The sequence below is a fragment of the Sphaeramia orbicularis genome, chromosome 13 (genome assembly GCF_902148855.1).
Source record: "Sphaeramia orbicularis chromosome 13, fSphaOr1.1, whole genome shotgun sequence".
Taxonomy (NCBI): Eukaryota; Metazoa; Chordata; class Actinopteri; order Kurtiformes; family Apogonidae; genus Sphaeramia; species Sphaeramia orbicularis.
In genome coordinates, this window is record NC_043969.1 from 51,158,388 (window position 1) to 51,183,640 (window position 25,253).

General features: G+C 42.2%; 4 protein-coding genes across 9 annotated transcripts in view; 2 read left to right on the forward strand and 2 right to left on the reverse strand.

The window, feature by feature from the left end:
• The first annotated feature begins 153 nt into the window (after positions 1-153).
• Positions 154-5,425, forward strand: aamdc (adipogenesis associated, Mth938 domain containing). The gene is made up of 4 exons (XM_030152654.1): positions 154-213; positions 1,160-1,297; positions 4,694-4,789; positions 4,957-5,425. The coding sequence occupies exons 2-4, from the start codon at positions 1,166-1,168 to the stop codon at positions 5,095-5,097; spliced, it is 369 nt and encodes a 122-aa protein (XP_030008514.1). The 5' UTR covers positions 154-213; positions 1,160-1,165; the 3' UTR covers positions 5,098-5,425.
• A 3,041-nt stretch (positions 5,426-8,466) lies between these two features.
• Positions 8,467-11,182, reverse strand: cox7a1 (cytochrome c oxidase subunit 7A1). Its single transcript, XM_030152049.1, has 4 exons — positions 11,033-11,182; positions 9,078-9,164; positions 8,788-8,872; positions 8,467-8,645 (listed from the first exon to the last, which is right to left on the reverse strand). The coding sequence occupies exons 1-4, from the start codon at positions 11,045-11,047 to the stop codon at positions 8,587-8,589; spliced, it is 246 nt and encodes an 81-aa protein (XP_030007909.1). The 5' UTR covers positions 11,048-11,182; the 3' UTR covers positions 8,467-8,586.
• Positions 11,183-11,946: 764 nt separating this feature from the next.
• Positions 11,947-19,858, forward strand: rnaset2l (ribonuclease T2, like). The gene is made up of 9 exons (XM_030151442.1): positions 11,947-12,039; positions 13,303-13,488; positions 14,221-14,288; positions 16,504-16,561; positions 17,279-17,346; positions 17,423-17,536; positions 18,124-18,172; positions 18,643-18,717; positions 18,888-19,858. Exons 1-9 carry the CDS (start codon positions 11,947-11,949, stop codon positions 19,119-19,121), a joined length of 945 nt encoding a protein of 314 aa, XP_030007302.1. The 3' UTR covers positions 19,122-19,858.
• Positions 19,859-21,970: 2,112 nt separating this feature from the next.
• The window catches only part of supt5h (SPT5 homolog, DSIF elongation factor subunit), a 40,271-nt gene continuing 36,988 nt past the window's right edge, over positions 21,971-25,253 (reverse strand). For 4 of the 6 annotated variants that reach the window (XM_030152043.1, XM_030152048.1, XM_030152046.1 and 1 more), the window contains 5 exons: positions 25,011-25,169; positions 24,030-24,198; positions 23,596-23,793; positions 22,891-22,986; positions 21,971-22,375 (listed from right to left, as the gene is read on the reverse strand). In XM_030152043.1, coding sequence (XP_030007903.1) covers positions 22,235-22,375; positions 22,891-22,986; positions 23,596-23,793; positions 24,030-24,198; positions 25,011-25,169 — 763 coding nt within the window. In that variant the 3' untranslated portion in view covers positions 21,971-22,234. The remainder of the gene's footprint in view (positions 22,376-22,890; positions 22,987-23,595; positions 23,794-24,029; positions 24,199-25,010; positions 25,170-25,253) is intronic. The other 2 variants (XM_030152045.1, XM_030152044.1) reach the window with 1 other exon arrangement.

The following is a 25,253-nucleotide window of genomic DNA, read 5'->3' on the forward strand; positions in this document are numbered from 1 at the left end:
GTGTGTGTGTGTGTCTGTGTGTGTGTGTGTGTGTGTCTGTCTGTCTCTGTGTGTGTGTGTCTCTGTGTGTATGTCTGTGTGTGTGTGTCTCTGTGTGTGTATGTATGTGTGTGTGTCTGTGTGTGTGTGTGTCTGTGTGTGTGTCTGTCTGTCTGTGTGTGTCTGTGTGTGTGTGTCTCTGTGTGTGTGTCTGTGTGTTGACATCCACAAGAGGTAAGAACCATCTAAAACCTGATAATGTTCTTCTATCCTCCTGACCTGTTCTTGTGTTTAAATGTGACTGAAGTTTGTAATAATTGGAAAACGTCGTGTGTTTTTGTTGAAGTCGGAGGTTGAGGTCGAAGCCGGTGGTTCAGACAAAAATAGACCCAGTGAGTCCATTTAGGACCAGAATATCAGACGACATGACAGAGGACGGAGGGCTACAGCTGACAGAAGGAAAGGAGCGCAGCAGCTGAACATTATCTGTGGAATCCACCAAACTATTGATTCAGATTCAATTAGATGAAAGGATTATTATTATTATTATTATTATTATTATTATTATTATTATTATTGGAATAGATGAAAAAAGGTAAAATGTGAAAAAGACAAACGACTGGTCCTTAATTTATGAACCAGAAACAACCACTAAAGTATCAACATAAAAGTATATAAAAATATCTGTATAGAAATAACAACAGTAACAACAGTATAAAGGCATATATGAAAATATCTACAGATATAAACAATGAAGGTTCAATTCAGGAAAATTTTAACTTAATAATCTAGAAAACAAAACTCAACAAAATTAATAAAAAAAACTCAAGAAAATGAACCAAAAAAGAGAAAAAAAAATCAATAAAGTGAACAAAAAAATTTGAAAAAATTAACAAAATGAAGCAAAATAAAAATGGGAGAACCCATGTTTGAGGTTCAGTGTTTATTCCAGATTAATGTGTTTGATTTATTTCCATATATTTATTTGTGTTTACTGTTTATTCCATATGAATGTTTGTTTTATTTATATTTATTTGTGTTTACTGTTTACTCCATATGAATGTTTGTTTTATTTATATTTATTTGTGTTTACTGTTTACTCCATATGAATGTTTGTTTTATTTATATTTATTTGTGTTTACTGTTTACTCCATATGAATGTTTGTTTTTGGTCCTCCAGGTGGACATGTCGTCTCCTCAGATCTCCTCGCTGTCCTGGGGTCATATGAAGGTCAAAGGATGCTCCTCCTCCTATAAGGACTGTAAGGTTTGGCCCGGAGGGAGTCGAGCCTGGGACTGGACCGAGACCGGCACCGATGTGAGCAGAACCAGAACCACATGTACACTGTACTGCAGAACCACATGTACTAATACACTGTACTACAGAACCACATGTACACTGTACTACAGAACCACATGTACTCATACACTGTACTACAGAACCACATGTACTAATACACTGTACTACAGAACCACATGTACACTGTACTGCAGAACCACATGTACTAATACACTGTACTGCAGAACCACATGTACACTTTTCTGCAGAACCACATGTACTAATACACTGTACTACAGAACCACATGTACACTGTACTACAGAACCACATGTACTCATACACTGTACTACAGAACCACATGTACACTGTACTGCAGAACCACATGTACTCATACACTGTACTACAGAACCACATGTACTAATACACTGTACTGCAGAACCACATGTACACTTTTCTGCAGAACCACATGTACTCATACACTGTACTACAGAACCACATGTACACTGTACTGCAGAACCACATGTACTAATACACTGTACTACAGAACCACATGTACACTGTACTACAGAACCACATGTACTCATACACTGTACTACAGAACCACATGTACACTGTACTGCAGAACCACATGTACTAATACACTGTACTACAGAACCACATGTACACTGTACTACAGAACCACATGTACTCATACACTGTACTACAGAACCACATGTACTAATACACTGTACTACAGAACCACATGTACACTTTTCTGCAGAACCACATGTACTCATACACTGTACTACAGAACCACATGTACACTGTACTGCAGAACCACATGTACTAATACACTGTACTACAGAACCACATGTACACTGTACTGCAGAACCACATGTACTAATACACTGTACTACAGAACCACATGTACACTGTACTGCAGAACCACATGTACTAATACACTGTACTACAGAACCACATGTACACTGTACTGCAGAACCACATGTACTAATACACTGTACTACAGAACCACATGTACACTGTACTGCAGAACCACATGTACTAATACACTGTACTGCAGAACCACATGTACTCATACACTGTACTACAGAACCACATGTACACTGTACTACAGAACCACATGTACTCATACACTGTACTACAGAACCACATGTACTAATACACTGTACTGCAGAACCACATGTACACTTTTCTGCAGAACCACATGTACTCATACACTGTACTACAGAACCACATGTACACTGTACTGCAGAACCACATGTACTAATACACTGTACTACAGAACCACATGTACACTGTACTGCAGAACCACATGTACTAATACACTGTACTACAGAACCACATGTACACTGTACTGCAGAACCACATGTACTAATACACTGTACTACAGAACCACATGTACACTGTACTACAGAACCACATGTACACTGTACTGCAGAACCACATGTACTAATACACTGTACTACAGAACCACATGTACACTGTACTGCAGAACCACATGTACTAATACACTGTACTACAGAACCACATGTACACTGTACTGCAGAACCACATGTACTAATACACTGTACTACAGAACCACATGTATTCATACACTGTACTACAGAACCACATGTACACTGTACTGCAGAACCACATGTACTCATACACTGTACTACAGAACCACATGTACACTGTACTGCAGAACCACATGTACTAATACACTGTACTACAGAACCACATGTACACTTTTCTGCAGAACCACATGTACTCATACACTGTACTACAGAACCACATGTACTAATACACTGTACTACAGAACCACATGTACACTTTTCTGCAGAACCACATGTACTAATACACTGTACTACAGAACCACATGTACACTGTACTGCAGAACCACATGTACTAATACACTGTACTACAGAACCACATGTACACTGTACTACAGAACCACATGTACTCATACACTGTACTACAGAACCACATGTACTAATACACTGTACTACAGAACCACATGTACACTTTTCTGCAGAACCACATGTACTCATACACTGTACTACAGAACCACATGTACACTGTACTGCAGAACCACATGTACTAATACACTGTACTACAGAACCACATGTACACTGTACTGCAGAACCACATGTACTAATACACTGTACTACAGAACCACATGTACACTGTACTGCAGAACCACATGTACTAATACACTGTACTACAGAACCACATGTACACTGTACTGCAGAACCACATGTACTAATACACTGTACTACAGAACCACATGTACACTGTACTGCAGAACCACATGTACTAATACACTGTACTGCAGAACCACATGTACTCATACACTGTACTACAGAACCACATGTACACTGTACTACAGAACCACATGTACTCATACACTGTACTACAGAACCACATGTACTAATACACTGTACTGCAGAACCACATGTACACTTTTCTGCAGAACCACATGTACTCATACACTGTACTACAGAACCACATGTACTAATACACTGTACTACAGAACCACATGTACACTGTACTGCAGAACCACATGTACTAATACACTGTACTACAGAACCACATGTACACTGTACTGCAGAACCACATGTACTAATACACTGTACTACAGAACCACATGTACACTGTACTACAGAACCACATGTACACTGTACTGCAGAACCACATGTACTAATACACTGTACTACAGAACCACATGTACACTGTACTGCAGAACCACATGTACTAATACACTGTACTACAGAACCACATGTACACTGTACTGCAGAACCACATGTACTAATACACTGTACTACAGAACCACATGTACTCATACACTGTACTACAGAACCACATGTACACTGTACTGCAGAACCACATGTACTCATACACTGTACTACAGAACCACATGTACACTGTACTGCAGAACCACATGTACTAATACACTGTACTACAGAACCACATGTACACTGTACTGCAGAACCACATGTACTAATACACTGTACTACAGAACCACATGTACTAATACACTGTACTACAGAACCACATGTACACTGTACTGCAGAACCACATGTACTAATACACTGTACTACAGAACCACATGTACTAATACACTGTACTACAGAACCACATGTACTAATACATGAGATAAGTTCAGATAAGTGGTAACAGCAGTAAAACATAAGGATCAAGTTCAGAGAAAAAGACAAATATTAAAACATGCAGAAGTGAAACATTCAAACAGAGGAAGTGAGGACAGACAGATTTAAGGGCAGGACACGTTCTCAGCCTCATGTGTCCACCTGTGATGGACGTCACATGATCCTGCTGGTCCTCTGTCTGGGCTGGATCTGAGTCCAACAGAACCTTACCTTGGACCACCTCCACGGGTCGGTCTTCAGTGGTGTTGACCCCATGTCCATGTCCATGTCCATGTCCTCCTGCAGCACCGTCCAGGGGTCCAACCGGCTGATCTGGAGGAGGTGCTGAAGAAGGGGATCGAGCTGCTGGTCATTGGCCGAGGGATGAGTGAAGCTCTGCAGGTACCGCCCACCAACACACCTGACAGATTTAATCCAAAAATCTGACTTGTGTCTAACGCCCCCCCGGGTTGTACTGGACCCTTAGCGGGCTGGTTTTGGACCGTGGGCCGTATGTTGGACTCCCCTGGTCTGGCTTAGTCTCAGTCTGTCCTCTTTTGTCCTCTCAGGTCCCTTCGTCCACTCTGGACTTCGTCAGACAGAGTGGCGTGGACGTCAGAGTCCTGCAGACGGAGAAGGCCGTTGCCGAGTACAATAAACTGGCCGGACAGGGCGCAAAAGTGGGCGGGGTTTTCCACTCCACCTGCTGATGATGTCATCGTCACCTGGCGTGGACACAACGCCGGTCAGCTGGACTGGTTTAGCTCTTTTTAAACCAGTCCAGTGGAACCGAGAAGCACTACCAAAAAAACCTTTTTAAAGTGATTTATCCCCATTTATTACAATAGTACTATATTTTGGTGTTTAAGTTAAAAATGTAATTCACTGATCATGTGAATGTTCATTAAAGCTCAGATTAAAGGTGACGGTTCTTCTACCAAAAACAGATAAACGTGAATAAAAAGTCACTTTTTCAGTCCAGTCTGTCATTAACTGAACATAAACCCAGTGTGTCCATCCACTGGCATTGACCCAACTGCATGGGTTTGACTGGTGAAGCAATGTTGGAGAAGATGATGGTGTTACCACGGCAACTATGGAACCTCTGACCGTCCAAATATGGTCATATCTGATGACCACGGAAAGATTAAGAACTGTATTTTACACAATCTATTGACATGGATTGATAGGATTAGTGGATTAACAGGAATTAAACAGTTTAGATCAGGACATGGTTTAGGTTAAAGGTGGACGTTTGGGTCTTTAAGGGTTAAAGGTGGACGTTTGGGTCTTTAAGGGTTAAAGGTGGACGTTTGGGTCTTTAAGGGTTAAAGGTGGACGTTTGGGTCTTTAAGGGTTAAAGGTGGACGTTTGGGTCTGTAAGGGTTAAAGGTGGATGTTTGGGTCTTTAAGGGTTAAAGGTGGACGTTTGGGTCTTTAAGGGTTAAAGGTGGACGTTTGGGTCTGTAAGGGTTAAAGGTGGAGGTTTGGGTCTTTAAGGGTTAAAGGTGGACGTTTGGGTCTTTAAGGGTTAAAGGTGGACGTTTGGGTCTTTAAGGGTTAAAGGAGGACGTTTGGGTCTGTAAGGGTTAAAGGTGGAGGTTTGGGTCTTTAAGGGTTAAAGGTGGACGTTTGGGTCTTTAAGGGTTAAAGGTGGACGTTTGGGTCTTTAAGGGTTAAAGGAGGACGTTTGGGTCTGTAAGGGTTAAAGGTGGAGGTTTGGGTCTTTAAGGGTTAAAGGTGGACATTTGGGTCTGTAAGGGTTAAAGGTGGACGTTTGGGTCTTTAAGGGTTAAAGGTGGATGTTTGGGTCTTTAAGGGTTAAAGGTGGATGTTTGGGTCTTTAAGGGTTAAAGGTGGACGTTTGGGTCTTTAAGAGTTAAAGGTGGACGTTTGGGTCTGTAAGGGTTAAAGGTGGACGTTTGGGTCTTTAAGGGTTAAAGGAGGACGTTTGGGTCTTTAAGGGTTAAAGGTGGACGTTTGGGTCTTTAGGGGTTAAAGGAGGACGTTTGGGTCTGTAAGGGTTAAAGGTGGACGTTTGGGTCTTTAAGGGTTAAAGGTGGACGTTTGGGTCTTTAAGGGTTAAAGGAGGACGTTTGGGTCTGTAAGGGTTAAAGGTGGAGGTTTGGGTCTTTAAGGGTTAAAGGTGGACGTTTGGGTCTTTAAGGGTTAAAGGTGGACGTTTGGGTCTTTAAGGGTTAAAGGAGGACGTTTGGGTCTGTAAGGGTTAAAGGTGGAGGTTTGGGTCTTTAAGGGTTAAAGGTGGACGTTTGGGTCTTTAAGGGTTAAAGGTGGACGTTTGGGTCTTTAAGGGTTAAAGGAGGACGTTTGGGTCTGTAAGGGTTAAAGGTGGAGGTTTGGGTCTTTAAGGGTTAAAGGTGGACATTTGGGTCTGTAAGGGTTAAAGGTGGACGTTTGGGTCTTTAAGGGTTAAAGGTGGATGTTTGGGTCTTTAAGGGTTAAAGGTGGATGTTTGGGTCTTTAAGGGTTAAAGGTGGACGTTTGGGTCTTTAAGAGTTAAAGGTGGACGTTTGGGTCTGTAAGGGTTAAAGGTGGACGTTTGGGTCTGTAAGGGTTAAAGGTGGATGTTTGGGTCTTTAGGGGTTAAAGGTGGACGTTTGGGTCTTTAAGGGTTAAAGGTGGACGTTTGGGTCTGTAAGGGTTAAAGGAGGACGTTTGGGTCTTTAAGGGTTAAAGGTGGACGTTTGGGTCTTTAGGGGTTAAAGGAGGACGTTTGGGTCTGTAAGGGTTAAAGGAGGACGTTTGGGTCTGTAAGGGTTAAAGGAGGACGTTTGGGTCTTTAAGGGTTAAAGGAGGACGTTTGGGTCTTTAAGGGTTAAAGGTGGACGTTTGGGTCTTTAAGGGTTAAAGGTGGACGTTTGGGTCTTTAAGGGTTAAAGGAGGACGTTTGGGTCTTTAAGGGTTAAAGGTGGACGTTTGGGTCTTTAGGGGTTAAAGGTGGACGTTTGGGTCTTTAGGGGTTAAAGGTGGACGTTTGGGTCTTTAAGGGTTAAAGGAGGACGTTTGGGTCTTTAAGGGTTAAAGGTGGACGTTTGGGTCTGTAAGGGTTAAAGGAGGACGTTTGGGTCTTTAAGGGTTAAAGGAGGACGTTTGGGTCTTTAAGGGTTAAAGGTGGACGTTTGGGTCTTTAAGGGTTAAAGGTGGACGTTTGGGTCTTTAAGGGTTAAAGGAGGACGTTTGGGTCTTTAAGGGTTAAAGGTGGACGTTTGGGTCTTTAGGGGTTAAAGGAGGACGTTTGGGTCTGTAAGGGTTAAAGGAGGATGTTTGGGTCTTTAAGGGTTAAAGGAGGACGTTTGGGTCTTTAAGGGTTAAAGGTGGACGTTTGGGTCTTTAAGGGTTAAAGGTGGACGTTTGGGTCTTTAAGGGTTAAAGGAGGACGTTTGGGTCTTTAAGGGTTAAAGGTGGACGTTTGGGTCTTTAGGGGTTAAAGGTGGACGTTTGGGTCTTTAGGGGTTAAAGGTGGACGTTTGGGTCTTTAAGGGTTAAAGGAGGACGTTTGGGTCTTTAAGGGTTAAAGGTGGACGTTTGGGTCTGTAAGGGTTAAAGGAGGACGTTTGGGTCTTTAAGGGTTAAAGGAGGACGTTTGGGTCTTTAAGGGTTAAAGGTGGACGTTTGGGTCTTTAAGGGTTAAAGGTGGACGTTTGGGTCTTTAAGGGTTAAAGGAGGACGTTTGGGTCTTTAAGGGTTAAAGGTGGACGTTTGGGTCTTTAGGGGTTAAAGGTGGACGTTTGGGTCTTTAGGGGTTAAAGGTGGACGTTTGGGTCTTTAAGGGTTAAAGGAGGACGTTTGGGTCTTTAAGGGTTAAAGGTGGACGTTTGGGTCTTTAGGGGTTAAAGGAGGACGTTTGGGTCTTTAAGGGTTAAAGGTGGACGTTTGGGTCTTTAGGGGTTAAAGGTGGACGTTTGGGTCTTTAAGGGTTAAAGGTGGACGTTTGGGTCTTTAGGGGTTAAAGGTGGACGTTTGGGTCTTTAGGGGTTAAAGGAGGACGTTTGGGTCTTTAAGGGTTATCAGGTCAATCTTGCGCTGCGATAATAAAAACTCTGCAGACTTTGCTGGTTTCAAATGTTTTTACAGTTGAACAGATTCAGTCACTTTAATGACACGTTCAAATCCAACAGAATGATTCAACAACTGCAGTGAGTCTGAGTCTGCGTTCAACAGCTGAGGAGGATTCAACTTCACGCCTTCTTCTGCGGCATCGAAGCCAACAGCAGCCAGTACAGAGAGTAGCAGGTACCTGTAGAGACAACACACACATGAGTACACAAACAAACAAACAAACAAACAAACAAACAAACAAACAAACAAACAAACAAACAAACACAGGACAGGACCAGAACATGACATGGACTGGATGGGTCCAGTCTGAAGAGCGTTACCTCCCAAAGTGATGGTCATGGTGAAACGATAGAGCAGGACGTCTCCTGTTCCTCCTTTAATGTGGACCGGTAGTCCATTATCAGCCTGGAACAAGAGGCACACATGAGTTTATGATCATCTGACCCACAAGAACCTGAACCTGGATCTGAACCTGAACCTGAGAACCTGAGAACCTGGACCTGAACACCTGAACCTGGATCTGAACCTGAACCTGACCCTGGACCTTGATCTGAACCTAGACCTGAACCTGGACCACTGATCCCACCACCTCAGTGAAACAGTGTCGGACCTGGAACAGTTTCTGGGCCTCTGGGACTCTGTTGTTCAGGGTTCTGGCTGAGCTGCTGAAGGCTCGACGGGCCAGAACCGGCAGTTTCTGAAAAGAACCAAGACAGACCAACATTCAGAGAGAAACATCCAAACAGGTCCAAACAGGTGTTCAAACAGGTCCAAACAGGTGTTCAAACAGGTGTTTAAACAGGTCCAAACAGGTCCAAACAGGTCCAAACAGGTGTTCAAACAGGTCCAAACAGGTCCAAACAGGTGTTCAAACAGGTGTTCAAACAGGTCCAAACAGGTCCAAACAGGTGTTCAAACAGGTCCAAACAGGTCCAAACAGGTGTTCAAACAGGTGTTCAAACAGGTCCAAACAGGTGTTCAAACAGGTGTTCAAACAGGTCCAAACAGGTGTTCAAACAGGTCCAAACAGGTCCAAACAGGTGTTCAAACAGGTGTTCAAACAGGTCCAAACAGGTCCAAACAGGTGTTCAAACAGGTCCAAACAGGTGTTCAAACAGGTCCAAACAGGTCATAAAAGGTTCAAATAGGTCCAAACGGGTCCAAACAAGTCATAACAGGTCATACAAGGTCCAAACAGGTCCAAACAGGTGTTCAAACAGGTGTTCAAACAGGTCCAAACAGGTGTTCAAACAGGTCCAAACAGGTGTTCAAACAGGTCCAAACAGGTCATAAAATGTCCAAATAGGTCCAAACGGGTCCAAACAGGTTATAAAAGTTCCAAACAGGTCCAAACGTGTCATAACAGGTCCAAACAGGTCCAAACAGGTCCAAACGGGTCATAACAGGTCCAAACAGGTCCAAACGGGTCATAACAGGTCCAAACAGGTCCAAACGGGTCATAACAGGTCCAAACTGTTCATGTGGTTCAGGTTCCACTTTCAGCCCAGTATGATCTGAAGTGGGTCGGACCAGAACCATAAGAACAGAAGAACGCATAAATAATGACAAATACAAGTTAGTTAGTGCAATAAAAACATTAAACGATGAAAATATTTACATTTACAAACTGTGCTTTATCAAAAAAGATGTGAAAACCAGAAAAACTGACGTTTCTGTGGAAAAAGTGCAGTTTGAACAATATTATGCTTTAACTTTGCACATGTGCATTAAACACAAAGTTACACAAACATTAGTAACACACAGAATATTGGTGAAATTGTGCTGATTTTATTAAACTGTTAAAAGGTTCTTATTTTATTTCACTCATGTTGGTTTGAAAGTTGAACCTGAACTAACACCAGTTCAACACCCTTATCTGTTCATATGTTCAGTGTCATTTTTACACTTCATTAAATGATCCTGTGGGTCCGATCAGAACTTTTGGGCCAGTTTTGGTCCACCATGTTTGACCCCCCCCCCCCCCGTCGACCGTCGTCTGTTTAACCTGAGCGTCAACTCCTTCAGAGGTCACATGAGGTAAGCACAGACATGAGTGACAGCACCAACAGCCAATCACAGCCTCCCAACAGGACACATGACCCTATCAGGAAGCACAGTGTGTGTGTGTGTGTGTGTGTGTGTGTGCGTGTGTGTATATCTGTGTGTGTGTATATGTGTGTATATCTGTGTGTGTGCGTGTGTGTGTGTGTGTGTGCGTGTGTGTGTTCCTCAGGTTAATGATCTCATAACTTTACACACATGCAGTCGTTTCATGGACGCTCTGAACTGAACATGAGAACCAGGTCATCTGAGGTCATGCACCGTCTAGTATATACAGATCTATAGAAACAAGCCCACACACACACACACACACACACACATGCACACACACACACACACACACACACACAAATGAACAAACAAACACACAAAGCGACTCCCGTGTGTCCTCGTCCACTCAGAGGTCAGACTGAAGTGAATCAAACCCAGATCCAAACATTAAACTGATCAGACGCTGCAGTGAAAACAGAGAAGAAGAAAAACAGAAGAGAAAAGCAGCTTTACCAGCAGGTGGTTCATGTCTGTGGGCTGTAGATCTACGCTGTTCAAGGACACACGACACTCCAACACTGACGCCGGATCAGTGTTGATATGACTCTGATCTGACTCTGAGCCAAACTATGGTCCGCTGGAACGGACAAACTGCACTGGGCTGCAAACGGCTCCTGGAGGGACGCCCAGGAGGACGAGTCCAACCCCCCCCATGTCCAAGAGGACGAGTCCAACCCCCCCATGTCCAAGAGGACGAGTCCAACCCCCCCATGTCCAAGGGGATGAGTCCAACCCCCCCATGTCCAAGAGGACGAGTCCAACCCCCCATGTCCAGGAGGATGAGTCCAACCCCCCCCCCCCCACACACACACACACACACACACACACGTCCAAGAGGACGAGTCCAACCCCCCCATGTCCAAGAGGATGAGTCCAACCCCCCCATATCCAGGAGGACGAGTCCAACCCCCCCATGTCCAAGAGGACGAGTCCAACCCCCCCATGTCCAAGAGGATGAGTCCAACCCCCCCATGTCCAGGAGGACGAGTCCAACCCCCCCCCCCCCCCCACACACACACACACACACGTCCAAGAGGATGAGTCCAACCCCCCCATGTCCAGGAGGACGAGTCCAACCCCCCCCCATGTCCAAGAGGACGAGTCCAACCCCCCCCACCACCAGTACCAGTCCAGGTCCTGTCCTCTCTCACCTCTGTCCCTCGTACACAGTGACTGTTCCTGAGTTCTTGAAGGTTCATCCATTGGTTGATGTTGATCTCTGAGGTTCTTCTTGGTTTGGGTCCATCTGACCTCCGTTTCAGTCCTCTTCTGTTTCAGTCCTCTTCTGTTTCAGTCCTCTTCTGTTTCCGCCTGTTTCCATTCACCACCTGTGGACGGTTCCTGTTTTTATCTCAGAACAGTAGAACATGTTCACGCTCACATGTCACTTCCACTTCTTCTTCTGTGTTTTTAAATACGTAGTGAAACTCCCACAGCTTCAGTTCAGCGGCTGCTCAACGGTGAGTTTCTGCAGCGTTTCTGTCATATTTCTATAAATTCTGTTTGTTGTTACTACTGTCAGAACGGTTTATTTCAGCAGGTTTGATACTAGTTTCAGATGTAACCCTCTGGTGTCCACCCACAGACTGTCATCTGCACCAGTTTAACAGGTCTGAACGTTTTTACATCTGTTTAAGCCATAAAAAAAATAACAAATACTATGTAACCCTTTAAATGACACGTTTGTAATGGAAACAAACCAGATTTTTTATGCAAAAAACTGTTTTCCCCCCAATATTCTTCATATAAATTGTATTATTTATTTATATTTTATTTTTTCCTCCTGTCATCTGTCAGAGATTCACACCAACACTGGTTCATATTATTATTATTTTTGGTTCTAGGTCAAATGTTAAATGTGTCAGTGTGTATTTTGTACTCACTTGGTAGAAGGGTGTTAGTGTAGGAATTTGACAGTTTATTATGGGATGGATTTAGTGGATGGATCAGAATTTAAACAATCAGACAAAAATGAACAACTGTTGAATTCAAATAATCTGAGTTTTAATAACAGGAAGTGGAAAGTGTGTTTAATATACTCACCTGGACCGCAGAGGGTTAAAGTGTGTTTAATATACTCACCTGGACAGCAGAGGGTTAAAGTGTGTTTAATATACTCACCTGGACAGCAGAGGGTTAAAGTGTGTTTAATATACTCACCTGGACAGCAGAGGGTTAAAGTGTGTTTAATATACTCACCTGGACAGCAGAGGGTTAAAGTGTGTTTAATATACTCACCTGGACAGCAGAGGGTTAACTCATCACACTGTTCAGTTCTGCACATGTTCAACTACATCAGACAGAAACTAAGTCTGTTTTTGGAAAATGAAACAACCTGGAAATAGAATCAAACTGTAAAAACTAAATTAAAAACATGGAGCTGTGATATTATTCTGAACTCTGCCTCATATTTAACTCATTTGTTTATCTCCATCTATTCATCACATTCAGCCTGAAACCTATGAGCGATTTACACACACACACACACACACACACACACACACACACACACACACACACACACACACACACACACACACACACCACTTGGCTTTTATAATATAGATTCATGTGATAGTGATATATGTTATATACATATGTTTCATGTGTTTGTATTACTATAATAAACTTTTTACAAATAAAACCCACATTCATAAACTACTGTATTGTCATAAAAGTCATGTCTGTTCTCTGTTCCATGTTCTCCTTCCTGTTCTTTGTAGGTGACACTGATGGCGCCGTGCTCTCTGCTGCCCCTGCTGCTCACTCTGAGTACTGCACTACAGCTGCATGACCTCAGCACAGACCACCAGGACTGGGACTACAAACATGGCCGACGCAGTCAGAGTCCCAGCTGTAAATGGAAGTGTATGCAGTTCACCCTGCAGTGGCCCGGAGGGTTCTGTCAGGTAGGAACCAGGAGAACCAGAACCAGCTGAGGATCTGAGACCAAAGAGAAGAGGGGGAGGAGTCAGTGAGGACAGGGAGGAGGAGTCTAAACCACTGAGAACAGGGAGGAGGAGTCAATGAGTACAGGGGGGAGGAGTCAGTGAGAACAGGGGGGAGGAGTCAGTGACAGAAGGAAACCTGGAAACACTAAAGCTTTAAACACTCCCAGATCAGTTCATGATTCCCAATGAAAAACATTTATCACCTTTTATTCTTTTTTTTAAATCACCTTTTATTCTAATATAATCCTGCATTAGACTTTTTTCAGTGTAGATCCTGTATTTTCTGTATTTAATTCACTGATCATGTAGATCAGGGGTCTCAAACTCAGATCCTCGAGGGCCGGTATCCTGCGTGTTTTAGTTGTTTCGCTCCTCCAGCACACCTGACGGTCGTTATCAGGCTTCTGCAGAGCTGGATGGTAGGCTTATCATTTGAATCAGGTGTGTTGGAAGAGGGATGCATCTAAAACATGCAGGGTAGTGGCCCTCGAGGACCGGAGTTTGAGACCCCTGATGTAGATGTTCATTAAAGAAAAATACATTCAAAGCTTATTTTATTTTACTGTTTTATTTCGTTTCTGTTTATTAAAGTTGAACTGTGAAGGAACGAGAAAAAAACAAACTGGTAAAGGTCAGAATGTTGAACTATATTCTATATTATGATTATGTTTGTTTGTTTGTGTCCTTTAGAGTTTGTACAATGAGTCTTTGTGTCAAATCCCTCCAAACATCAACACCTGGACCATCCACGGCCTGTGGTAAATATAACAGTTTTATATTATTATTATTATTATTATTATTATTATTTCCTCCTCTTATGTGCATCAGTTTCTCTTCAGTCCAGGGTTCAACTTCAGATCAAAACCAGTTCAATTAAACCCTGAAACAGAAGTCGTTCACTGACAGTGGGATGTTCCGTCTGTTTCTAAAGGTCTTCATTGACCCTGTTTCCATAGAAACCACCACAAAAAAACATCTGAGTTGGTTTTCCTAGAGGCTTTTTAAACATGATTCTTCCACTTCTTCCTTCTTTTAAAACAAACACATGAACTTCCATACTTGGAATAATTTCCTGTGGTTTTGCACACATTCATTTCATTTGGATTCTTCAGATGTACATGGTGTAAAACCAGGGTGTCAAACACAGGATGAAAGTGTAAAAATGACACTGAATACATTAACGGTCGACGGTGTCTGAATCCTTTTAGTTCAGATTCCACAAACAGACCAATGAGATCTGACAGAAAATAAAAACAGAAGAACCTTTTAAATAATGACAACTGCAGATTTTCTTTTGGAAAAATTAAGTGAAAAAATGTAAGTGAAAAAAACAAACAAACTATGAAAATATTGACATTTACACACTATCCTTTCACAATAAAATGAAAATAAATACACAAAAACAAATATGAACCACATAAAATATGTGACTGTTCTAATATTCTACCTGTTCCCAAATGTTTGTGTGTAAATGTACAAGTGTAAACTCTAAGTCGAGGCGGAATATTTTTAAAATTACACTAATATTTCTGATGAAATGTTTGTTTTTTCAGGTTATTCACATCTTTTTTGTAAAATGTAAATATTTGTGTAATTTATGTATGTGTATGGGATTTTTTTATGTACTAAAACAAAAAGAAAACCTTGGAGTTGTCATTATTTATAGGTTATTGTGTTATTATTCTCCTGGTCTGATCCACTGGAGCTTTAATGAGTCTAAATGAGTTTTTGGGTCTCACCTGTAAGACCTTTATTTATTTATTTGTTTATTTAGAACATGCAAAGAAACGAAATAAAACAAAACAAAGCAAAACAAGACAAAAAGAAAATAACATTTAAATGAACAGAATCTGTCTTCATGTGCATGCCTGAATTTTGCGTATGGTCGAAAAGGATTAGAAGAAGTCTAAACGGACTGACTCTAACCCTCCAGCGCTTTTACACCTTTAGCACTAATTTAATACAAGAGTCAAACTGTACATTTGTCCTGATTTAGCAGAAATACCACTGTCATCTTTCTGAATGGACTCATGTGAACAGAACCTGAACCAGAATCTGTTAAATCTGCGTTTTCCTGTGGATCACTGACGCAGATACAGTCTGTTTTAACGCAGGTTTAAAACCCCTGTGTGTGTTCAGTGTGTGTCCAGATAACACACACTCTGCACACGTCGGGTGTGTGTGTGTTTGTGTGTGTTGTTGTGTTCATATGTGTGTGTGTTTTTGTGTGTTGTTGTGTTAGTGTACTTGTGTGGGTGTTTGTGTGTGTGTGTGGTTGTGTTCATGTGTGTCTTGTGTGTGTTTGTGTTCATCTGAGTGTGTTGTTGTGTGTGTTTGTGTTCATCTGTGTGTGTGTGTTGTTGTTGTGTGTGTTTGTGTTCATCTGTGTGTGTGTGTTTGTGTTCATCTGTGTGTGTGTGTGTGTGTGTGTTGTTGTTGTGTGTGTTTGTGTTCATCTGTGTGTGTGTGTGTGTTGTTGTTGTGTGTGTTTGTGTTCATCTGTGTGTGTGTGTGTGTGTGTGTGTTGTTGTTGTGTGTGTGTGTTGTTGTTGTGTGTGTTTGTGTTCATCTGTGTGTGTGTGTGTTGTTGTTGTGTGTGTTTGTGTTCATCTGTGTGTGTGTGTGTTGTTGTTGTGTGTGTTTGTGTTCATCTGTGTGTGTGTGTTTGTGTTCATCTGTGTGTGTGTGTGTGTTGTTGTTGTGTGTGTTTGTGTTCATCTGTGTGTGTGTGTGTGTTGTTGTTGTGTGTGTTTGTGTTCATCTGTGTGTGTGTGTTTGTGTTCATCTGTGTGTGTGTGTGTTGTTGTTGTGTGTGTTTGTGTTCATCTGTGTGTGTGTGTGTTGTTGTTGTGTGTGTTTGTGTTCATCTGTGTGTGTGTGTGTTGTTGTTGTGTGTGTTTGTGTTCATCTGTGTGTGTGTGTGTGTGTTGTTGTTGTGTGTGTTTGTGTTCATCTGTGTGTGTGTGTGTTCAGGCCTCAGCGGGTGCAGAGATGCTGTGAGTGTTGGCCGTTGTTCCTCTACGACGTCCAGGTGAGAATCAGACAAACGGACACTTCCTCAGTTCTTTCCTTCTGTTTCTACATTCAGCAACTTTTCATTTGACCCGAAAAACTCAGATATTTACTTTAAAATGAGTTTGTAAACTTTGATCGCCTTTGTCTCTCTCTCTCTCCTCCTGTCACTCGTCCATCCTCCTCAGTCTCTCTCTCTCCTCCTGTCACTCGTCCATCCTCCTCAGTCTCTCTCTCTCCTCCTGTCACTCGTCCGTCCTCCTCAGTCTCTCTCTCTCCTCCTGTCACTCGTCCATCCTCCTCAGTCTCTCTCTCTCCTCCTGTCACTCGTCCGTCCTCCTCAGTCTCTCTCTCTCCTCCTGTCACTCGTCCATCCTCCTCAGTCTCTCTCTCTCCTCCTGTCACTCGTCCGTCCTCCTCAGTCTCTCTCTCTCCTCCTGTCACTCGTCCATCCTCCTCAGTCTCTCTCTCTCCTCCTGTCACTCGTCCGTCCTCCTCCTGTTAAATATACTTTTTCCTTCCTCTGTCTCTGGTCTTTACACCTGTTGGGTTCTGGTGTTCTGGTGGGTTCTGCTGGGTTCTGTTGGGTTCTGCTGGGTTCTGGTGGGTTCTGTTGGGTTCTGTTGGGTTCTGTAAACTGGGTTCACAGTCTGGTTCTATATGTAAAGTGTCATGTGGTTCCTTCTGTTATGATTTTGGCGAACACTCACATCTGTGTTTCCTATTGGTCCATCAGGAGCTGGAGGCGGAGCTTAGTGAACGCTGGCCGTCCCTAGTGAAGTTTAAATCCAGTTTCCAGTTCTGGTAAAACCTGTCACATGTTCAGTCACATGACCTCAGATGAATATTTATGAAACTGAGTCGATTCATGTGTTTGAAGGAAAGACGAGTGGGAGAAACACGGAGCGTGTGCAGCGTGTGTGGAAGAACTGAAGGGTCCGCGCAAATACTTTCAGATCTGCCTCAAACTGAGACAGCACTTCGACATCCACAGGTCACTAACTAACCAATGACTAACCAATAACCTACCCACTAACTAACCACTAACCTAACCTAACCACTAACCGCTAACCTACCCACTAACTACCCACTAACTAACCGCTAACCTACCCACTAACTAACCGCTAACCTACCCACTAACTAACCACTACCCACTAACTAACCACTAACCTAACCTAACCACTAACTAACCGCTAACCTACCCACTAACTACCCACTAACTACCCACTAACTAACCGCTAACCTACCCACTAACTAACCGCTAACCTACCCACTAACTAACCACTACCCACTAACTAACCACTAACCTAACCACTACCCACTAACTAACCTTTAACCTACCCACTAACCTAACCACTAACTAACCACTAACCTACCCACTAACCTACCCATAACCCTAACCCTGATACTTACCTTGTAAAATCACATAATATGTAATAAACATGTTAATAACATGTTATTAATACTTACATGTTATTAACATGGTCACCGTGTTAATAACATGTTAATAACCCTAACCCATGTAATAACACAGAACCATAACTGTGACCTCTGACCTCTAATGTGTGATTGATCGTTCAGATTATTGGATGACGCTGGGATCACTCCTTCATGTCAACGACCCTACGAGGTAAACAAACAAACAAACAAACAAACACACACACACACACACACACACACATCATGTACGTAAGAAGTCACAGTTGAATAAATACAACAGCAATAAACAGAAAAATAAACCAAATAAAAGACTGAAATAAACCAAAATAAACAAAACAGCAGTAGAAGTAACAGTAGAACCCATGGAGGTAATGACAAATGAATATGAATTAAATACAAAAACCACAGGATTTACACAGAAAATACAAATACAGACCATAATATTTGAATAAATCACTTGGGAAAGATGAAAAAATAATAATTTGGACGTTGTGACACAAACAGTTCAAACTGTAGAACTAGAACACATAGAATGAGCAGGTGTAAAAATGGAAGACGAAGGTCAAACAAAGTCAAACAAAACAAAAACACGTTCAAGAACTTAGAACAGGTCGTGGTTCCTCTGCATTACCCATGATGCTTTGTGTTGGTGCTTTCCAGGTGGATGAGGTGCATCGTGTCCTGACTCCACTGCTGGGCAGAAAACACGAACTGGAATGTGTGACGGACCAACAGGTGACAAACACTTATTTATTCAAGATCATATCGTTATTTCTTATTAATTATCATCATTATTATTTATTTACTTTATTCTTCTCTTGTTGTTGATTTTCCTGTTGAATTTCATTTGTGTTTGTTTATTCTGGTGTTTTCCTGTTTTCTTACCCTGTTGACTCCGCCCACAGGACAGACAGGTGTGGTTTCAGGTGAAGACGTCTCTGTTTCCAAACCTGACCATCGACTGCGTCCACCACAGAGACGCAGACGCCATGGCAGCAGGTTCAGGGCGGAGCTACAGCAGAGGACACGCCTGCCCCACTGATGTGCCACTGTACTACCTGCCCATAGACCACCACCACTGGGGGGCGGAGCCTGTACCTGACAGACCACCACCACTGGGGGGCGGAGCCTGTACCTGACAGACCACCACCACTGGGGGGTGGAGCCTGTACCTGACAGACCACCACCACTGGGGGGCGGAGCCTGTACCTGACAGACCACCACCACTGGGGGGCGGAGCCTGTACCTGACAGAATACCGCCGCAGTGACCTTTAACCCTTTGTTTTCCCGCCCACAGACATCCTTTCACCTAAAGCCATATTCTTCTCAGTGTTGTTATAATGTCTGATCATTTTTCATAGTTTGTTTTTAAGTTTTTTTTTTGTTTTTTTCTGTACGTTTTTTTATTTCATCAACTTGAGCCATAAACAAAAATACCAAATACTCAATAACTGTAAGCGTTTTCATAATACAATTTTCCTTCTTTGCAGTAAAACAAAAGAGAAACACTGGGAGTTCCCATTATTTATAGGCTGTTATTTTAAAGATTCTGCCCATTTAAGATCAAAATGAGCAGAATGTGGAAGTGGAACTAAAATGAGTTTGAAAAGTATTGTTAGATTTTTTTGTAACTCGTGCCCAGAAAAAACAGGAGGGCAGTGGAGACACCTGTTGGACACTCTGTGGGACAAAGAACACCATTGACTGTCATATTTTCTGGAGTTGTCCAGTGATCGAACCATTCTGGGAACAGCCGAGTGAACATTTAAAAAACATTTTGACTGAAAAAATTCCTTGTAAATGTGAAACCCTGTATTTAGGAGATATTTCATGTGAGGACTGGACTCTGAAAGATAAAAATTCTGGATTCTGTAAATTAGCTTAGAGTCTGGTTTTGACCAACTCTAAATGTAAAGAGTCATGAGATAACTTTTGTTGTGATTTGGCGCTTTTTAAATAAAATTTGATTGATTGGTTTTCTCCTGTAAGTTGCTTTGGAAAAAAGCGTCTGCCAAATGCAAAAATGTAAAAGTAAAAAACCTGTTGTTAATGCTTTTGGCAGCGAGTAAAAAGACTATGAGTAGAAAATGGTTCAAGTGTGAAGCACCCACAACTGAAGAATGGATGGACATCGAACAGGACGTTTACATTCTGGAGAAGTTCACATTTTGTTTTAAGGGTCAAAAGGAATATTTTTCACTATTTGGTCCAAATGGACAAACTATGTTAAATTTGTAATGGATGTGAATTGAATATATCGGTGATGTAAAAACATTTATATGGTACACATTTGTGTTTAGGTTCATGTAAACATACACACCTTCATGTGTTTAATCTTGTTGATGAAGTATGGAATAAGCCCTGTCCTCCAGCCCACTTTTCTTTATTTGTTCTATATTTGACTCAAAATCTTGGATTAGTGTTTTCTTTCCATTTGACGTGTGGAAATCCAATTGTACCCTTAAGGGAAGTTTGTATTAATTGCTTTTTCAAATAAACAAAGAATAAAGAATAAAAAAAGAGTTTGACATTGATGGAATTAGGGATGTAATAATTACTGGTGTAACGATAAACCGCGGTGAAATTGCAGACGGTTAGTATGACCGTTTAAATTCTAATTCTCATGATAACTGTGTTTGATTACTGCACTTACAGGGGAAAAAACACCTATGTAAAGATCTGCTTTTATGTCAAATATTTGAGTATAGTTTTAATTTATTACAATTTTAATTTTCTATACCTAATATCTGGAACCAACATTCACTTTTAAAGTCTTTGAAAAGGTTCGTTAAGTATCTGTGTTATTTATGCAAGAAATTATATACATTTTTCCAATCGGATTTTATATATTTTTTGTGTTTTTTGTCTTTTTGTGTTTTTATAGTAGGTTAAAGTGAAAAAATAATAGACAGATGAAATAGATCACAGGTGTCAAACATGCGGCCCAGGGGCCAAAACCGGCCCGCCAAAGTTTCCAATCCGGCCCGCGGGATGAATTTGCAAAGTGCAAGTTAGGCTATTAAACTCAAAAATAATAATATAATAACCTATAAATAATGACAACACCATTTTTTTTCCCTCTTTGATTTAGTGCAAAAACATTAAATTATGAAACTGTTTCCATTAACAAACTATCCTTTAACAATAAAATGTGAATAACCTGAACAAATATGAACAACCTGAAAGGTCTGACGAAAGTTAAGTGCCTGTTACTAAATGTTTTGTGCCTCTGTAGGTCTGACCTGTAATGCACATGTGGAAATGATAAGTCGAGGCATAATAATGATAAAATTGTACTCATATTTCTTAACCAATTCCATTTTTTTCAGGTTATTCACATCCTTTTTGCTTGGACAGTTTAGAAATGTAAATACTGGCGTAACTGAATGTTATTTTTTGCACTAAAACAATTTGGAGTTGTCATTATTTATTGGTTATCACGCTGTTATTGTACTGGTCCGCCCACTTCAGATTAAACTGGGCTGAATGTGGTCCCCCTGGAAGAAAATGAGTTGGACATCCCTCATATAAATGAAGTTGTGCTGAAAAAACAGATCCCAAACATGGGTATAGTAAACATTTGTTTATATAGTATATAAAGATGAAATCAGAAGGACTGAAAAACAGCCTAAATAGACTCCGACCACTAAGGGTTAATATTTGAATGTTTCTGACACAGAAGGAACATTGTGCCATTTATTTTATTTGGTTATTTGTTTTTTTTTTTCAAAATACAACTTGGTTAAATTATTTCAGTGTGTGTATCAGTACTTTTTGAACATTTTGAGCCCAATTTCAATAATACCACGATAATAATGATAACTGTGATAATTTTGGTCACAATAACCCTGGTATGAAATTTTCATATGGTTCCATCCCTAATTCTCACATTAATCCTCATTGTTTGATAGAAAACAAACACCTGAATTCAACGGATGTACTAGATCTGTGTACCCCCCCCGGTAAAAACACACGTGTGTCCACAGATGAGCTGGATCACAGTTTATTAATGAACATGAACAGTTTCGGACCCGTCCCGCTCCAGAAAAGCAAACGTACGAACAGAACACTGAAAAAGCACTAAAAGCAGAACCCATCACTAAGAACACAGGAAGCTAACGAAAAAAAAAGAATTAAAAAAAAGAACGATATCAGCGAGGAGGAGTTCTGTGGAATATGTGAACCCTGGTCTGAGACTGTAGACCGGTCTAAGTGGACTGTGAACAGACCCGGGTCCAGGGGGTTCTGGGTTCAGTGCTCCAGGCGTCCCAGGAACCTCAGGTTGAGGATCTTCAGCTGGTCGTCCAGCTCCATCCGAACGATGCCGTCGTCCCCGTCGATACTCAGCAGGATGCCCGTGGCCTCGCGGTCCTCCCCCAGGATCACCTTCACCTGCACAAACACCATGAGAACCATGTGGACTCAGCCGCTCAGCTCCAAGGACGACCATTAGAACAGGCCTGGACTGAGTTATGTCAGTTTAAGAAAAGGCAAAGAAAGTGACTGTTACCCACTATCTGCCCATTAATTATCTTTATTATATGGAATACATTATTAAAACAGTGGGTTACAGCAAAAATGGAAAAAAGGACTTTTTAATCATTTTTTTATTCGGGATGCACTGATCCGACTTTTTCAGTTCTGATGCCGATACCGATGCTAGGGCCTTGTGTATCTGTCGATACCTGTTACTGATATCGCTGTTGATTTAGAGCAGAGGTTCTCAACTGGGAGAGAAATTCTTTTGCACTCTGCTGCTCTAAGCTCCGCCCACTTCCATCCCTCCCCCTCAGCCAACGCAAACCTCTACCCTAATGTGTTCTAGACCAAAAGAAAGAACCCAATCTCAGATCAAAGGTGGCGGCTGGACTGTGTCGTGGGTTTTATTTTCTGTTTGATGTCGGTACCTTGTTGTTCTTGGTCGGGGTGACGGGTTCCAGGTGGTCACTGCTGATGCTCACCACCTTGTCTGATTCCTGCATAAACACTGAACACATTCCACCCTGAAACACACACCCACACAGTTCATTAGAGCAGCTGAAACACATGAACGTTTACACAACTGTCATGAACAAATACACAATTATACAACAACAACGGCATGAGGTGGAGCTATGACAAATGGAAAACAGATGGAAATAATTCAGAAGTACATATCTATGGAAGTAAATCTGTGCCATTAGATATTGGATAGGTTTATTTCACAATTTTTTTTTGTAATTTGAATTTGTAATTAGAATTTTTTATAGTTAATCTTTTTAAATTGTTGAATTTCATTTTTTTTTTATATCGTTTCATAATCTGAATTCAAGTATTCAAAAAGTTAAAAAATCAAAAAGTTTTAGAATTCAATATTCTCAAATACAATGTTTCAAATTCAAAACAAAAAAACTCAATATAGCACGGACATGTTGACCCCACAAAACCAATGGAGTACTGAGCCACTTGATCTAACCTCCACCCAATCATGCGTCGCACTGAAGATCATGTGACACTCAGGTAGTTAGAAATTAGTAAATTAATAATTGAAATCAGATTATAAAACTGTGTGTACAAAAATGTTGAAATTTGAATAAACTGATACGAGTTTTTTGTGTTGGGGTGTTTGTTACCGTGATGCTGCGGATGACCCCAGTCTGACCCATCAGGTCCATGAAGGAGTCCTTGACCCGGACCAGGATGTCGGTGGTGACCCAGTCGCTGCTGCCCTGCTCGATGTTGGAGCCGGGGGTGTGAGGGTTATAACCCCCAGGGGAGGGGGCGCCGGGGGTCATGGGACTGTAGCCCACCGGACTGGGACTGGGGCTGGCCTGTGGGGGGGTAGGGGGGGTTGGGGGTGTAAAGAAAAACCAGACTGAACAGTGGTGTCTGGACAAACCCAAGTTTCAACCATCAGTGGGCTGATGCTAATGTTAGCGATGTTAGCTCATAGACGCTAACATCAGCCAATGTAAAGCACACATCCATAATCCGCCCAAACCAACGTCAGTGTTTCAGCTCAAATACAAGCTCATATGTGGACAACGACCTGAGGACACACTGGTACCTGATAGGCCATGGGAGAAGGCGTCGGATGGTAGCTGGCTGGAGAGTGGGTGTTCTGGTACCCGACGGGTGAGGGCGCCACCTGGTGGTAGCTCTGAGGACTGGGGCTGGGCTGATAGGAGCCCTGAGGGGAGGGGGCAGCGTAGGGGGAGTACTGTTCTGTGTTGTACCTGAAAACACAAAACACACAATATTGAATGGATCAACATCACACCGTTCACCTGGACATTTACGGAACCCCCATGAACCCTCTGGTATCCGACTCCAGGAGGCCGTTAGAACACTCATCACCCCTCAAGACCGCAGACCCCCCCCAGCGGTTCACAGCCAGGCACAGCCCCTCAGACCTCAGATCCAGTCCTGAGTACGGCTGTCCATCAGCTCCAGGTTACATCTCTATATGTATCAGTCTCTCTCTGTCACTCAGTACACATGTACAGCGGTACGCAGTACACACGTACAGCTGCAGATACTACAATAATAAACAGGAAATATCACACACTTTTGTGTCCATCTGCATGCAGATTTTCCCCCAAAACACACGTCTAAACGTGGAATTAAAAGGGAGAACTCAACAGCCAGTTTTGCGATCACAGTCGGGTGTATTTGACTGGAAGTCCACACATACTTGATGCGGACCCAAAGCACAGTTCGGTCACAGTACGCCTGACTGTGGGAGCCTTTACCGTCTAAACGTAGCCTCAGTCAGGTCACCACCGGACGACCGGTGTGGATCCAGTTTGACTGACAGAGGCCAAATACTGGACCTGGATGAACCAGACTGATCTGAGTAACAAGTTAGTTAGAAAAAAAAAACATGACTGAGACCCAAACACTTAGAGTCAGACAGAAAACAGACAGACGGAAAAAAATAAAACTGAACCAACATCATAAACTGTAATAACATTTAATATATAGAATAATAAGAACAGTCCAGTCCATGTTCCAGCTGAACTGTGTTCATGTTTGTAATCGGACTCACATGGCAGGTGTTCCAGGTGTCTGAGGGTTGTACTGGGGGTTGACCTGCGGAGAAGGGACTTCTGGGTAACCTGGGGTCTGGGGGTTGGGGGTCCCTCCATAACCCTGAGGAGACGGGGACGGCTCGTCATCGTAGCCGAAATCGTATTCCTCCTCGTTTCTGTTAAAGGAAATGTGAATAATTAATAAAACAGGAAGATAGAACCTGTTCAGATGGACCAGGTGGACTTACCCGGACCTCTGA